Source organism: Thermobia domestica, chromosome 18, assembly GCF_964235325.1.
Source record: "Thermobia domestica chromosome 18, izTheDome1.hap1.1, whole genome shotgun sequence".
Taxonomy (NCBI): Eukaryota; Metazoa; Arthropoda; class Insecta; order Zygentoma; family Lepismatidae; genus Thermobia; species Thermobia domestica.
In genome coordinates, this window is record NC_137471.1 from 15,315,830 (window position 1) to 15,334,117 (window position 18,288).

The window sequence follows — 18,288 nt, forward strand, 5'->3', positions numbered from 1 at the left end:
GACGTATATGACGGGCTAACATGGCTATAGCTACCGAAATCCCAAAAATCTAATTCCTAATCCTAATCGTAACCATTTAGTAACAAGCCTAAACTTTATATTTACAGATGAACAGTATGAATTAATGAAAGAATCGGATACAAAATTTGTGTTGTGTGATGAAGATACAGCATCTTATGTGAAAGCTGTAATCTCAAGACTTTCTTGGAAAGTTCAGCTTTTCTCCATTGGACAGGTGGATGGGGCCACATCGCTGGAAGAGCTACTGAAGGATGATGGAACAGGTACGTACCTCTATTCTTAAAAAAAAGAAAGAAAAAAACCTAAAAATTGAATACTTCTTAGAAATATAAATCTTATGTTTTCAGCATATTTTATGAAAGATACGAATAATTTACCCTTTGATAGACTCTTTATAGAGTAACGTAAATCAACTAGAATAGAATTTTGAAAAGTGTCTCTGGAATATATTAACAGAGTTAACCGAGTTGTACCAATAATCTATTTCTAGCACAATTAAAATATTCCGATATCTGACCCTTAGATTCTAAAGAGGACAGGTTATATCAAGTTGAAGTTTTGTGTACAATTACCTATTATCGAAAAATAATAAGAAAAATATAAACTACACAACTTAAAGAAGTGACAGTCATTCATGTGTACAATGTTGTCACAATGCAGTATACTGTAACATAGCGGTGTTTTGTGGAAAATATAATGCTCGAAATCATAACATGGATGTAAGATGTCATCTATCTTATCAAAACAAAAAAGAAGCATCCAACTCAATATGGCTTTAGATCGCACTACCATATTTATCAACATCATCGAGAATTTCTTGGATATCCTTGATGATGGTACCGATCAGAGATGGGCATTTTTGCTAACCCTCACTCACCCTCAGCCATTCTCACCCTCAGTTGATTCCCTCACCCTCATCCTCAGCCATCCTCAATCGGCTCCCTCACACTCACCCTCAGCCACCCTCACCCTCAGTTGATTCCCTCACCCTCATCCTCAGCCACCCTCAATCGACTCCCTCACGCTCACCCTCACCCTCAGTTGACTGCCTCACTCTCAGCCACCCTCAATCGACAACCTCACACTCAATATCAGACACCCTAACCCTCATCTACCAAAATGAGGGTGAATGAGGGTGAGGGTGAGGGCGGCCCTCTTGAAGGCAAACATGAGTGAGGGTGCCCATCTCTGGTACCGATTAAAACGATTAAAACATTACTTCTCCGAAACATATTCTTGGTCAAGCAGTACCTCTTTTTGGCCATACTTCGAATGAATGACATACATCAGACCACCTCGTCGAAGAATCAATTGAAAGCGGTACTCAACATGTGAAATCGGATCCAGTTGCCATCCGCCATCTGTCCCTTCCCCCACAGCTGAGTCACTTACGGAAAAGTTACCTTAACAAGCATATACGAGAAAGAACTTGCGACAGCCGCAGTTTTCAACTAAATCAAATCTTTTGTATTTTAGTTTTGAAGAACACCGGAGGCAGGTGGTTCACCGGAACTTCGATACCCTTAACAGCAAAAATTATCAAGATTCGCCTTCATCTTCGGGGCACGACGTCATGAGAAATAATGTAGACAATTTAATCAATAACTTAAACAATATAAAGCCAAATAGGCAGAATAAATTTTGCTCAAATTGAAACACCTCCATTCCACCACATCAGTGATCTTCAGCGCATTTCTTTTCATCATATCTTTAATGTTAAAAGACCTTAGTGAGTTCACCTAACATCTACTCTCTTGTAATAATCAAGTTGTATCTATCTTATTTTCTTGCAGCATGTTCTGAAAAGATGGAAGTGAATCCCAAGGAAGACATTATTATGATTCCCACCACAAGTGGCAGCACTGGACTTCCAAAAGGAGCTATGTATTCTCATTACACCGTTGTTAGTTTCTTAAATGCTGTTCAGTACGTATCCTTATTGTTTATGTATTATACTTTTCTTAATTATTTGCTATTACTATTATTATTTACTACACAATTTCTTGGAATAATTCGGAATTCCAAGACGAAGCTGAAGATTTGTGTTACAAATTAGTAGAACGAGTAATTTGCGAATAGTCAGAAGGACGTCTGCTTCCACGGGCGTCTCTGGAAAGGGGGAGACGAGGGGGACGCGTCCCCCTTAATATTTTATTCTAATTTAATTTATATAATAACGACAAAATAACATATAAATAATAATTATTATATTTATTTCAAATATAATATTCAGGCTGTGAAACGATTATAACAGAGTTCTTGATGTACAATCCGCGGCAATAAACCTGCAACATGAGCATATAAGTTTATTGTAAAATGACGAAGTCTTTTGCTAAAAAATAAGTGTGCACGGGAGGAGGCAGAGGTTTATCCTGGCGTGATTCGTTCCACTTAGACGTTATGTTCATTCCCTGTGCTGTTAGGCGTAGTTTCACAATAAACTTACATCCTCATGTTGCAGGTTTTTTGCCGCGGATTGTACCTCAAGGGGTCCGTGAAGGTAAGCAGAAAGGTAGGAAACGAACTCGAAGATAATGCACAGGTTGGACTAGCTGGTACCATTTAAACAACTTCCTTTGATGTCCCCTCTAAATTTTACATACCAGAGACGCCAGTGTTTGTTTCTTTCGGGTTTCTTGCCGGTTCGAAGCAAGAAGGCCCCTTATCGTTATGGCTTTTAACACTTGCTTTAGAATATAGTTGTGGAAAACCAGTGGTGTACTTATAATTTAGGAAAAGGGGCTGTTGAACCACCCTTCTTCATATAATTTGAGGTGATTATATACGTACCTAAATCCAGGGGCGGATCCAGGACAGACTTCTGGGGGGGCGGTGGATTGTAATACTGGTACGTAGAGCTACTTTTAAGAGCGTCAAACTCGGGAATGGATTTTATTTATATATAAGATAAAAAAAGTTTCCTCTTCTGGGGGGGCAATCACCCTGATCGCCCCCCCTGGATCCGCTCCTGCCTAAATCTAGTAAATGCTTACTTTAATGTAATATCTTCGTGAAGAGAGATTAAATCCACGAAAGCTTCCCTTGCGTACGCCACTGTGACTAAGATTGAATGACCTGAACGAGTTACAAGTAGCATGTGTTAGTTTTAGATGTCATGTATTATCTTCCAACGATAGACATCAATATAAAAAATGCACTACGTACCAATCCTATAATAATCGCTGGTTGACAACAGAAATTATCACGCATTAGAAATTCTAATTTCGTCTGGCAGATGTCAACCGCTAGAGGATGCTTGCAGCCGTTAAAATCACGGTTATCCGTTAACATGTGGACTCCATGAATGAATTCGGCCTTGATGTTTATTCTAGCTCTCTATCTATTGCAAAGAAATATAATTCAAAAACTTCTCTCTGGTTTAAGAGTTAAGATTCATCGTGTTGATCAGTGCACTTATGTTGACACACACACACACATTATTATATACAGGGTGAACAATATACAATGCAACCCGGACTTTGGGATAGTAGAACTTTTGAACCTGAAGCAATACAAAATTGATGGGTATACCAAAATGAAGCCTTGTTTATGCATATATTTTTAAACTAGGAAGCAACGATTGAAGTACATTAGAACAACACAATGTTGCCAGATGTAACCAAAGGTTTTTTTTTTTTTTTTTTTTTTGCAAAACATGTAAATTGACTCCTAACTCATTCAGTTTGTTTAGTTTGGAAACTATGGAGCAGAAAAAAGAGTTTTTCATTTCCACCAATAGCTAATCGGATGAGGCCTCTGTAAGGGGGGAAAACTAGGGGTAATTTTCGTGAATTAACACTGTAAATTGGCAACTCTGCTGATGTTTCAGTGCATCAAAAGGTGTGTTAAGGATCTGTCTATTATGCAATTCCTGAAAACAATGAAAATGAAACTTTGAAATGATTATGAATTTTTTTTTTTTTTTTTTTTTTTTTTACTTACATGCACCCTTTAACGCTGCTATTCATTTCTATAGGACTACTTGAAGCAAGATGTATAGAAGAACAATCTTCAAACTATACAAGACCTGGAAACGAACATTCGCAGTGGCACTGAGAACATTAACACTTCTACTCTTCGTAAAGTTGCTGCCAACATGGCGAAACGTGGGAACCTGTGTTTGAATCAAAACAGGGGGGGGGGGGGTATTTCCGGCATCTATTGAGAGCTGGTAACTCATTGCGTGGTAGTAGCAGTGTTGCCGGGTGCATGTTAGTAACAGTTTTATCATGATAATTTGAAAGTTTCTTTTTCGTTCTTTTCAGGAATTGCATAATGTAGACAGACCCATAACACACCTTTAGATGCACTGAAATATCAGCAGTGTTGCCAATTCAAAGTATTAATTCATGAAAACTACGATTTTCCTAGTTCTCCCTTACACAGGCCTCATCCGATTAGCTATCGTTGGAAATGAAAAATTCTTTTCTCTGCTTCATAGTTTACAAGCTAATCCAACTAAACAAACTGAAACTTAATGACAGAACTTCCATACATATGAGTTATAAGTGAATTTACATGTTTTGCAAAAAAAAAAAAAAAAAAAAAAAAGACAGAGAGAGAGAGAGAGAATTACACCTTTGATTACATTTGGCAACACTATGTTGTTTTTTAGTGTACTTCAATCGTTGCTTCCTAGTTTAAAAATATATGCATGAACAAGGTTTCATTTTGGTATAATCATTACTTGTGTATCGCTTCAGGTTCAAAAGTTCTACTATTCCAAACTCCGGGTTGCATTGTATATTGGACACCCTACAGATATATAGGGCTGGATTTAGGGGGTGCACCCCTCCTTCGTTGTAAGTATACACTATATAAAATGAGAAGCTAGCAGTGAAAATAGCAACACTTTCCTTTCCGTTTCTTTCCGTTAAAAGTAAGTAGAGCTATAGTTTAAGTCGATTTTCTAAAGGTTGAAGCAAAAGGATTCACCAAGCAAAATAATATTCCTTATTCACCACAGATGCCTAAAGTTATTAAGAAAACTCAAATGGTAGTAGTAGTTATTGGTTCACCCCCTTAGAAAATCCTGGATTCGACCTTTATATATATATATATATATATATATATATATATATATATATAGATAGATAGATAGATAGATAGATAGATATAGATATAGATAGATAGATAGATATATAGATAGATAGATAGATAGATAATTTCTTCAATTTGGCCCAATTTGATTAAATGTTTTCTTTAAAGCGAACTATTAAAGTGCATTTCTATTTTTTTTTCTTTTTTAATTGTGAGTAAATGTATCGTGACTATTAGAGAAATGGCCACCAAATTGTTACAAATTATGGAAAGGTCCGATTACTTGTAGCTTGTCAAAAAATAATATCCCAGTGTATGGTTGCTGAGCGCGATTCTATCACCGCTTAATACGTAGATTAGATGGTTGAAACTGTGAAGTCATTCAAGACGTCATGCTGAAAATTACCAAATGACATAAAAATGACATCACTCGGAATCTGAAAGAGGACATTTCATTTTATAATAAAAAGAAAAGCAAAGAAAAACTTTATACCATGTGGTTGCGGTCTAGCAAATTTTACCATTGCTTTTTTTTTTTTTTTTCTTGACTAAATTCTCAACAAGGAGGTTAAGGTCCTTGTCAAAGGGTAAAATATTTAAATTTCGAAGATGAAGGTGATGTTTAAATTAAGATTAAATTAGATGCAACCAATTTCCTAATATATAGGGTTATTCAAAAACCGCGAGGTTTTGGATCGTCTGGCAAATTTTTGTTTCTCAGTTGAAGACTTTTTATTTATTTATTTATTTATTTTTTGCTCTACCCACAAACATTCTGACTGTCGCCTTAGTCTGAATTTCTCGCATTTCTTCAGTCTGTGTCTAGCCATGGAGCAGTTTACTATAGTGCAACGTGTGCTAATTGTGAAAACTTTTTATCAAAACGGAGAAAGTTATGCAGCAACTCTCAGGCGACTTCGCGCAGTTCTAGGGCGAAATGAGGCACCAAATAAATGAACAGTTCGCAGACTTGTGAAGAAATTCATTGAAACGGGTTCAACAGTGGACATTAAACGTTCCGGGCGTCATCGTAATGGTCATTCTGAGCAAAACATTGTGGTGGGTCGTGACAGTGTGGCTGTTAATCAGGCAGTTGTAGCGAATTTCAGGAACAGAGTTTTTTAAAAAAATGAAATGAAATCTTTGAGTTTTACGTCTCACGATTATGCCGACTAGGCTAAAGGAGACGGTGGTAATGAGAGATGAGTAAATGGTGGAATGAAGGCAGAGGGAGAAAACGGCAGAACCCCGAGAAAACTCACGCACACGGTGTTTGTCCACCACAAAGTTTACTTGGCTTACGAACGGAGTTATTGCATGCCAGCGCAGTAGAGGTTCTTTGCTCGATGTCATTCACTATACCTGAAATCGGAATGTGTGATGAGCACGTTTATGAATTTTGTTAGTGTGTTTTGAAAAAAAATAAATAAATAAAGTCCATAATTTGATGTAACAAAACCGGCACGCTTTTTGAATAACCATTTACAATATTTTACCAGAATGTAAAATCAAGGTTCATTTAATTTTCTTTTAACACTTTAACCGAAACATGGGTCTCTTGAGACCCAGTGGTAAATTTTAAAACACAATTGTGGCACCCCTGGTTGCTCGTAAAAGATTAAGTTTGTTTAGCTCATGAAAGTATAAAATATAAGAGTCAAATAAACTTTCACGAGCAGCCAAGGGTGTCAACATTATATTAAAAATTTACCACTGGGTCTCAGAGACAATGTTTCGGTTAAAGAGTTAAAATAATTAATCAATCTTTTTTTAAAAAAAAAAAAATGCCATACAATAGGAAATAGTATGAGATCACTTTATTGTCATATTTGTGTTATAAATATAGATCAATTAAGATATCTTCAAGATACAGCGTATTTTATAATAAAATCAAGATTGATAGATAAATTCCTTCTCATAAAGTTAAAACTATTTAATCTATGTGACCAATGTTCTATTACTGGTGGTTAAATTTTCAGTTTGGATGCAAATTCGAACGTATTGTTGACATTTTATAATACTAATACTGGAAATAAGAGGTATAATAATAACACTAGTAATGACAATGAATATTGTTACAGATTCTTGCATCCTGATACAAATTCAATGATCACCTTTACTAATTTTCACATAGCAGGATTACTGACAAGTCTTAGTCATTTGATGGTGGGCAAAAGAATTTATACAATCCCTGTTTACCAAGAAAATAAAATATTAGAATATATTGATAAATACAAGGTAAGTACTAATTTTTGTGGTAATTTTTATCTTACATGTATTTACCTATTAGATTACTAAGGAAATGTGCAAATGAATAATCTAAGGAATTCAAAAGATGTATGTTTTCCAAACTCTGAGTTGCTAACTTGATCAGGTATAAAATAAGTTAATATGCTACTCAACAATACAAGGAGAGCACCAAAACAGTCCCTGGTTAAGAAAGGGCATAACTTTACCACCAAGAATAGGCTATATACTGTTCTGCTCAAACACTCACACTAAACGGCGTGACAAACATCTTGGCATTTGAAGGCAGCGCTCCAAGTTCCCTTTAAATGCTGCTAGCAAATGAGAGGCCAGCGGTATTGCCACGTTTATATTGTACACATCCACGTCTATCCTTGCCACCTGATCGCGCTGTAGTTTCTCTACTTAGCTATAGCCACACCCCTTTACCACTTGGCAAAGTGGCGCCAGAGCTTGCGCTTTATTCGTTTAACTGTAATGCCAAGATGTTTGTCACAGGCTTTAGTTGCATACGCTCATGAAGTTCTTGTAGTTCATTAGAATTACGAACGTGTGATGTGCGCGCCACTTGTTGTTACACGAGAAACACTGAGATGGTAATTCAGCTTCATCCACACCTTGGAAGCGTATCTAATGCAGGGGTAAAACTGGATCTAAAAAGGTAGGGGGACGGTAGGTAACGGCATGACGTCACACCGTCCCCCTGCCTATCTTTCCCCATTGTAATTTCTTAGTAACTGAAGGGACACCGTACTGTATTTTTCGGAGGTGGGGGCACGGCGTCCCCCCGCGTCCCCCTGCACTTTTACCCTTGATCTGATGTGACAAAGTGAGTTGATAGCTGTACTGACACGTTCCTGCAGATCATTCGGACTTGAGAACAGTGTTTGTAGTTTGAGGAAAATTTTCCCTAGGGAAATTTCGTAAGTAAATTTTACAAAAGGAGAAAAAGGTATTTTTTTTTTCGATAAAACCAGGGAAATTCTCTCGCTGAGTGATTGACTAATATAAATACTTAAACATTTTTTTGTTCTACAGAAATAAACCAAATACAATAGCTGGGTGTACTTGTGTTAAGAAAAAAAGTTTTAAAAAATAGAAGCAAAAAGCAAATGAACATAATAAATATGGTTGACACTTCCTTTAATACAACTAAATTAATCTTATTACATCGTTTCTGTCATAGAAATTGGACACAGGACAAACCAGAAAAAATTTGATAAGAAAATGGAAAATTTTGTCAGTCAGGCTGTTTGCGAGTAATGCAAGTCTTTTACCCCGGCCCACTTGCAAGGATTGTGACCATAGGATCCAACTCGCTCTATCTACCAATTTGAAAAGTTCTTTTTATTTCTTTCTTTAGAATGCTCTTTCGGTTCCCACCCCGCCAACCAATATAACTTATTCCACTTGCGCAATATTCAAGTATGAAATGTGTCAGTCAGCTCCGCGCCGCCCTGTATTAGTATAGGATCGGAACACGTCACCATTTACTGTTTCTTTTTCTTTCTTTTAGTTTTTGTTTAGTGCGCACATTATTTTTTTTTTTTTTTTTTTACAGTCAATATCAGTTTAATCTAATTGTTATATTTTTTGCATACAATCCGTTTGATATGTGCAATTCTATACAGGTTTTTCAGAGAAAAGTAAAAATGAAATTTTTGAATTTTACGCAGGCCCGTAGCCAGCCCAAAAATTTAGGGGGGAGGCGGTAGAAGTTAGGGGGGCCCGACCCAATCATATTATACTTCATCACCATATTATAGTTCATTTGCAAGCTTATTGTGAAACTTTCATTGGGACCAGCCAAAGTTTAGAGGAACCCCCCGTGGATACGGCCTACGTCCCACGGTTGTGCAAGTTAGGCTAAAGGAGACGGTGAACATGAGGTCTAGAATATTACCTAAATCACATTTAGGAAAGTGAACAAGATATCTGCAAACCATAGGAAACTTTAGGAATTCTTAAAAAAAGAAAAACGTTTACACGAGCACGCATATATTTTCTACCATTACATCCCATCACAGTCCACGACAGTTTGGCTATAGACCACGATAATACAGGGTGGCCCAAAAGTAGGTATACAGTCCCGTACTGATCAACTCACTGCTTTTTATATCATTTCTTATTGTTATCCATCAGGTAGACTTAGTTTCTTTATTATTTGTTTTTAATGTGTTTTTACTTATATCTTAAGCTCGGAACAGCCGAAGCAAATAAACCTATAAGCAAGAATGTTACACTTGATCAATGCAGGGGTGTATACCTACTTTTGTGCCACCCTGTATATGAATGATAGAACCAGAAAAGATGTAGGAATACACAAGGTCTTTACATTGTCGATTTAATGAAAATAATTTTGGACTGAAAGACCGCAATACAGCAAATAATAGATGCGTTAAAATAATAAATAATACTTTTGATAAAGTGGATACTTTCAAATATCTAGAATCAGTAATAACACACGAAAATCATATTCACGAAGAAATTAAATGTAGACTAAAAGCAGGGAATTCATGTTATCATTCAGTTCGAACTCTTGTCGTCGCAAATTCTGTCGAGGAATTTGAAGCTTAAAATATACAAAACGATAATCATGCCTGTTGTTCTATTTGGTTGTGAAACATGGTCGCTTATTCTGAAAGAAGAACATAGACTGAAAGTATTTGAGAACAAGATCCTGAGACGAATTTTCGGACCCAAGAGGAACGGGAATGGGGAATGGCGGAAACGTCACAACGAGGAACTAGGCCTACATAATTTATATGGCTTACTAAACATTGTTAGGGTCATCAAGTCTAGGAGACTTAGGTAGGCAGGTCATGTAGCTAGGATGGAAGAAAGTAGAAACGCTTTCAAAGTCTTGACTGGAAGACCAATCGGAAAACGACCATTAGGAAGACCTAGGCGCAGATGGGAGGACAATATTAAGATGGATCTCGCAGAGATAGGAATACAAAGTAGAAACTGGATCCAGTTGGCTAAGGATAGAAGTCAGTGGAGAGCTTTTCTGAACGCGGCATTGAACCTCCGGGTTCCATAAGCCATACAGTTAATTAGTTTAGACCGCAAATCGTATGTACAGTTACCCACATAAGTACCTGAACAATTACTGTTATAATTCCATTACTTGGGGTCCAGGTATTTATGTGGATGACTGTACCAGCTTCGTATTATGTTAATTTCAAGAAAAAGCCTATTATTTGATTTAATTATTTATTATTAGCAACATTTGTTGAGTAACACACAGGGCCGGATTTAGCATTTTGGCGCCCCTAGGCCCAATAAGTTTTTCCGCCCCCTAGTCTCGTTAAAGTTACTTTCCTAAAAACTTTTGTTTAAAAAATATATCAGGCCTACATGTTAATTGCTTAAATACCACTCCACGATGCAATTTTATCATTGCAAGTTTTTTGAGGAATTTACTTGGTTCTGGGCTTAACAAAACGCCGTTAATATATTAACAAAAGATTGGTGAATAACTTTGGTTTTGTTCAATTTAGCCATTTGGGCAAATAAATAAAAAAAACTCTGTAATACATTATAAAATAGTTTTAATCTCAGAAACACAGCTTACATGAAGTATTTTGATAACGTGACACAAAAACTGTGTTTTAAAGTAAAACTAGATATTTTGTATGTACAAATAGTAAATTGTACTACTATAAAAATTACATTTTTCCGTTTGATTACGAGATTGCCGCTCAACGACATCCCTACAGCCAGTTCTCCCGTGTTTGAGATCAATGTTGTAACGAAGTTGATGCATAATGTTGAAAAATAGTTTAACTTTACCAACCATTATTTGTTGCAATGAACTTCAAAATCAGAACTCTTTATTAGCCTGATTTTTTAAATCAACTCAAAAAATATGTTAAGTTATGGCTATTTATTTTTATTTTTGGGTATTTTTTAATTTTTTCTCTCGGCCGTGCGCCCCCTGGGAGCTTGCGCCCATAGGCCCGGGCCAACCGGGCCTATTGGGAAATCCGGCCCTGGTAACACAATTTGCAAAGGAAAGACACCACTTCCTTTTTTTTATATCTTTTTAAAAATAATTAACATTTAAGAAGAACTCGACAGATTAAGGTTAGCTTAAAGGGACAAGTTTTGCTGATAGATGTCACTACAGTCTTCGTATCTCTCTCATGTATTTTTTACCTTTCACGAAAATTCACGATTTCTCTTACAAATTTCAACCTAGAGACTTAAAATTTTTAGAGAAGAAACTTCATAACCTATTAAAGGGAACAATCCGTGCCGATGTTTTATTTAGAATTTTCTTCGTTGTTGAAATGGCTTGTTTGTTGAAAGGGATATCCAAACCTTTAACAATATAACTCTTTCAACAATGAAGAAAATTCAAAATAAGAAATCGACACGGATTGTTGCCTTCGATATAGTATATCATGAAGTTCCTTCTCCAAAAATTTGAAGTCTCTAGGTTGAAATTTGTAAGAGAAATTGTAAATTTTCGTGAAAGGTAAAAAACACACGAGAGATATACGAAGACTGTAGTGACATCTATTGGCAAAACTTGTCCCTTTACACCAACCTTAATTCTGCTCAGATCGAGAAACTGTTATCAGCAAGGAAGTGATATAAATGGACATTTTCTTTGGTACAACTCAACTCGTAATTTCAGAATAATTCTTTTCTTTTCACCCCTTTTGATTTGTTGCGTCCATCATTGCACAGATTAACAATATGGATAATGTCTACAAAGTAAATATTAACTTTATAAGAAATGCTGTGTCCTCTATAATGAAAATATGTACACTCATGTCCAAAATGATTCTCGCATAACTATAACTGTCTGCTTGTAAGAATATAATTTGATAATGATTTGCAGGGTACTTCTAATACTGATACTATGTGTATAATCGGGAAATGTATATTTGTGGTAAATTTCATAGGAAAAGAATTATAAATACGAAAATTAAAATGAATAAAACAAAATGTTGCTTAATGGACAAGAAAGTTTTATTTTCGTTTTATTGTTCTTATTTACTGTTGCTTTGACATTAAATTTGCCACATACATGTCTTTGTCGATTATACAGGTACTAATATTATAAGAAATACCGGGCGAATTTGTTATCAAATTATGTTCCTACAACAACATATTTATAGACATGCGATAATAATTTTGAACATGAGTGTACACATGTGCTAACTCAAAAGAAAGAAAAAAGTGCAATTTATACTTCGAAATGTACTGAAAAGAGTCTGCCTGAAGTCGTCTTTAAATTAGTGTGTATCTAAGGTTCTGTAACATTGATTTTCATGTATTTATTTATTTTACAGCCAGAAATGTTTGGAGCTTTTCCGTACGTGATAGTCTACCTAATAAAAACAGATTTGTCCTCGAAATATGATTTGAGCAGTGTAAAATATATGTTCAGTGGAGGAGCAACCGTGGACACAGCTACGGTGAAAAGTCTTTTGGCCAAATATCCACATGTGAAACAATTTGGTGTAGTAAGTGTTTCGTTTCTATCTGATAAGAAATATATAATTATTGTTAGCTATTATTATTATTTGCTCATCTTCTGTATCTTATTTTAGTTTGTATACGCTTAGAACCTGAGTACATTGTAACACTTATATTATTCTCTAAATTATGCTGATTTTACATTGCAAAATGCACTTACGTTAGTTACATCTGCCATAATGTGCTATAACCGTACATTTCTATAACCGTGTTAGAGATGCTGGTAGCATTAGTAGTTGTTCACATCAAACTAAAAAAAAAAAAAAAAAAAAAACTCACGCTCGTCTATCTAGGTAAAATATTCCACAGCGGGTGTTTTCGGTAAGTAACAGAAAAAAAAATTAAAAAGAAAAGAAGGTCCATTCAATAAATAACCGGAAAAATTTGTATGAAAAATACAAAACTTCGACAAGGTTTGTGCTTGTTTGTTATTTTTTGGTGGTGTCCTAGAACTATTATCAGGTAGGCCTGGCACGCCTGCCTCTCGAACGAGGGATGCTAGGAATCAGTGAAACAAGATGGCGGCACCCTTGAAGGTTTGCATCAACGTGGAACACCGGGAGTGTCATTAGATTTCTGTTAGCTGAGGGGTTGAAACCAATCGAATGGTAGTGCAATATGGTGAAAGTTGTTTGAGTCAAACACAAGTGTACGTTCAAACGGGATTAACAAATGTTGAAGATTCTACGCGCCCAGGACACACTGTCTGTGCAGTCACGGAGAACATTGCGAGTGTTGATGAGTAGATACGGAAAAACAGGCCTATTACCAAGGATGTTATAAAATAGAGGATCTTCCCATATAACAAAATCGAAAAGCCATACGTCACAGCCTCGCCACACCTACCACTAAGATCGTAATGTTTCGAGCCAATAATCATGGTGGATAAGAAAGTAGCCAATCAGATGTGTCGGCTCAGGCGATGCTCGGTTGTTTTTTTTTTTTTTTTTTTTTTTTTTGGCTTCATTGAGTTCATGTGATGAAGGATTTAAGATTTAGATTTCTGGGCATTCGGCATCTAAGGCCATTTAGCCCGTCACGATTTGAGAGATGACGTCCCTCGGCGAGCACACTATCCGGGGAAAGGGAAGAAAGAAAGGATTGGGAAAGGAAGGAAGCGGCCTGGGACCTATAAGTTAGGTACCACCCCGGCATTTGCCTGGTGTGAATGAGGAAAACCCAGGAAAACCTCATTCAGGGTGGCTGGCCTGAAAAAGCGGGTTACACTTTTTCGACCGAGTGACCCCACCGGGAATCAAACCCGGGACCGCTCGCGAGAGCGTTAGCGACTAAGCTACGCGGGGCCACTTTTATATGATGAAGATACGTATGGGCAGATCCTCTATTTTATAACATCCTTGCCTATTACGCTGAGTGATATTGCAGCAAAGATGAACATTAGTGTCGGATCAGCCCGCCATATTGTTCATGACGTTTCGATTGGTTTCAACCCTTCAGCTAACAGAAATGTGACGACATTCCGCTGTTCCACGTTGGTACAAACCTGCAAGGGTGTCGGCATCTTGTTTCACTGATTCCCAGTATCTAATAACTGAGACACCACCAAAATATAACAAAGAATCAGAAACTTTATCGAAGTTTTGTATTTTTATACAACGTTTCCGGTTATTTAATAAATAATCCTTTAAAAACGAGAGATAAAAACAAGCTTCATATTTTAAATTCTAGATATTCTACTTTTGGTATTAATTTCGAGCTTCTTCTGTTTCCCGTAGGATATGCATTTTAATGAAGATCACATGGCAAAAATCTAGTTCTGGTAGGTACTAACTATGTTCAAAAGGTTCAGTCATTTCTTCTGTGATGATAAGACAAATAACGTTGATTTTATTTTTATAATTACTCGCATTAATGTAGGTATGCCATGACCTTCCAGTGTTGCTATATATTACCAAAATGATGACATTGAAGACCTAAGCTTTACAGATAAGATTATTGTCGAAATGTGAGAACCCATCTGTCAGTGGCGGATCTAGGCCGGGGCTGGGGGCCCTAGCCTCCCAACATTTTGGTTGACAAAAATAATTTAAGCTGTTAGTTATATATTTTTGAAAGTTTATAGTAAATTCATGATATACTTATGATAGTCTGAGTCCTGTCTGCCCCTTTCCCCCTCTAGTTTTTACCTTCTAGATTCGCCACTGCCATCTGTAATTTGAAATTGTTTAAAATCTTCTTTCTAGGCCTATGGACAAACAGAAGGAGGCATATTAACGAGTAGTTATGCTGCTTCAGTCTTAAATTTACCTCAATTAGAAGGTAAGATCTAAACAGTTTATCATTTCTATATATTGTAATTTGATAGCTCAAATGAGTAATTGCTCGTTGCTGCTTCTTTCGAAGTACTTGAAACATTATACTTTCATTCAAATGAGTAGAATTAGTGTAGTTTATTTAATTTTGATAATATCATTAGGATATTTTGTGTACAATATTTTGCCAAATTTCGCATCTACTTTGATAATATAAAAAAGAAAGACTAATATCTGTAGCTGAGATCCTCTTTCTTTTGCTTGTAAATTGTCATCTTACGAGAAAACGTGTTTATCTCGGTGCAGAGTCTTCGGAATGTGTTCGAAATCAAAAGCAAAATAATAATAATAATAATAATAATAATAATAATAATAATAATAATAATAATAATAATAATAAATATCGAAACATACCAAAATGACAACAACAACAAAATCAGTGAAACTTAGGGATAATGACAAAACTATGACGTAAAATCGTTAAAAAAATGACCAGAGTGCTGAAAATGGGCAAACTATGCACTTTAAAATTACTTTTTTTTTTTTTTTGTTTTTGTTTCAGGACGAAGTGTAATATTATATGTATTTGATGGGCATTGTGTTCGCGATACCAGAAAAAAAGATGACATTTCATAAACTTCCACCCCCTACTTATAAATAACAAAATGGTAGCTTCTAAGCAAAACGAACCGCAAACATCGAGTTCGTATAGTTAGCATGAAAACTTCTGCTCTGATATACCATCTGGTGAAAGAAGAATGAGTTGAGATCTGCCACGTATCTGTGTTAAGTTTATATTTTGCTTTAAAATAATAATAATAATATAAATACGTTAGACTTCCTAGTAAAGGGAAATCTCACTTATTACTTTCAGCTCTGAGTTTTTTTTTTCAATTCATAAATGTTTATTTCAATTCATAGGCTTCAAATTATTGTTAAATGTGCAGGCCATACAGTTGCAAAGAAATAAGGCCAACTTCCAGACTTTTTTTTTTTATTTACATGTTATGATGAAACAATTGATGATAAATGAGTTAACAATTCAATCTACCAGCTAATAATGTTGCATATGTATATTCGAATCTTCCTTTCTTGTAATTACGCATTAGAATTTTAAATTATATAATAATTTTTCCAAATAAAATTCCTCTTAAGGGGGCAGACTAAAATAAATATTTTTCAAAAGCTAACAATTTTTCTTTTGCCAGTTTTTCTTAAATGAAAAGAGATAATGAAATGTAACTTACCTCAATAATAGATAATGTTATTCTACACCCGAAAATACGAATCGGAAGAATTTTCAGTGTTGCCATCTACATAAATTACAGTGTGACCAGAATTTGAATTACCCAAAAATCTAGGTTAAGGCAACAACTAGAAAAATAAACTCAACGGTAAATGATGACTTATCATACCAACTGTTCCTTGTTAATCACTTTTTAAATAATATTTGTTATATATGTTATTACAAAATAAATAAGTTATTACAAAATGAATACAAATATTATTTAAAAAGTTGTTAACAAGGAACACAGTTAGCATGATAAGTCATCATTTACCGTTGAATTTATTTTTCTAATTGTTGCCTTAACCTAGGTCCAAATTCTAGTCACACTGTAATTTCTATGGATGGCATCACTGAAATTTTTTCCGTTTAGTATTTTCGGATGTAGAATAACATTATCTATTATTGAGGTAAGTTACATTTCATTATCTCTTTTCATTTATGAAAAACTGGCAAAAGAAAAATTGTTAGCTTTTGAAAAATATTTAGTAGTCTGCCCCCTTAAGTCATGAACTATTAGTACATTTTCTTTAGCACAATACAGTATGTACCAGTATAACATTATTTAACAATATTCAGACATACTTCGATATTTCGAATTTTTAATAAGATTTATTTCGTTTCCGTAACGGCTCGATGTATCGACGTTGGATTGTATTCGACACTAGTTACTTACGCATAGTTTCTTCCTTTCTTACAGATAAGGAAATAGCTAGTTCTGGAATTCTTATTCCTTCAGTTCAAATAAAGGTAGGTATAAACACTGGTAGCAATACTAGTAATTTTGTATAATGTACCAAGCCTCTGTTGACATTATTAGTATAAATAAGCTTTCTCTCCTATATTGCTGCAAAATCAGGAGAGAATGGAGTAAAATATTTTATGTGCGGTAGAAAAATTGACGTTTGACCTTGAGTGTTCTTTTCATGTCCACCAATTCGCTGTATTTCGAGAAGAGTCGTCCTTTATTTCCGTCGCTGAGCTAGAGCATTTCAAAAACGGATTTTAAAAAATCGTAACCTTACAGCTGACTCGTGTTTATTAGAACTTCCTTCCTTATATTTGCTATTATTTACCATACAAAAGTATAAAATGATTGCTAAGTTATAAAACTTTTAAAATTTTAAAGACACTTTCAAAGTTCCATAATGCAATTTGTTTTCTTTTCCGAGATTGATTTGTACTAAGCTATTTTATATTACGATGGTACAATTGAAATGATCAATGTTATTTCTGGTTGGGAAATTACCAATAAGGAGACAGTGTGAGGTTTGTTGAATAGGGACGTGTAAAAATGCACAATCGAGAACATACGTAAGTGATTTTCCTTTACAAGTTTACCAACAGTGTATTTGGCCTTAAAATTGATGAATGACTAGACCTTATGTCGTTGGTTTGTGAAGTATCGTGCTGGTGATACATAGTTGAAAAATTAGGAAAAATTAGATTCGTGACCATTTTCCAACAACATATTCCTGATAAGCTCCCAAGGAACACCGTTGAATCCAAGGATGTTATAAATAGAGGATCTGCCCATATGTATCTTCATCCTATTAAATCGATGAAGCCAGAAAACATCCGAGCATCGACACGTCTGATTGGCTACTCTCGTTTCCGACATCGGCTGATTGGCTACTTTCATTGCCGCCATATTTGTTGGCTCAAAACATTGCGATCCTATTGGGCGGAGTGGGCAGAGTAGGGGTGGCGAGACTGTGACGTATGGCTTGAAGATTTTATTGTAAGGGCAGATCCTATATTGATAAGATCCTTGGTTGAATCTGACCCTGGAAAAGGTTTCCGTGAGTTGTAGACGAGTTAGGCATACATTATAGCATTGTCATTTGGCTACTTCAATGAAGCGGCAAATTAAAAAAAAAATGACACATGGCTACATGGCACAAGGCCAACAAGAATCAGTGTTTAGAG

At 35.5% G+C, this 18,288-nt stretch overlaps 1 protein-coding gene across 1 annotated transcript in view; it reads left to right on the top strand.

Moving 5' to 3' along the window:
* LOC145675761 (uncharacterized) overlaps positions 1-18,288 on the top strand; it is a 63,355-nt gene that overhangs the window by 33,061 nt on the left and 12,006 nt on the right. Inside the window, exons 4-9 of the mRNA XM_081746417.1 lie at positions 108-284; positions 1,815-1,947; positions 7,143-7,299; positions 12,615-12,788; positions 15,006-15,081; positions 17,060-17,109. Of these exons, the coding sequence (XP_081602543.1) occupies positions 108-284; positions 1,815-1,947; positions 7,143-7,299; positions 12,615-12,788; positions 15,006-15,081; positions 17,060-17,109 (767 nt within the window). The remainder of the gene's footprint in view (positions 1-107; positions 285-1,814; positions 1,948-7,142; positions 7,300-12,614; positions 12,789-15,005; positions 15,082-17,059; positions 17,110-18,288) is intronic.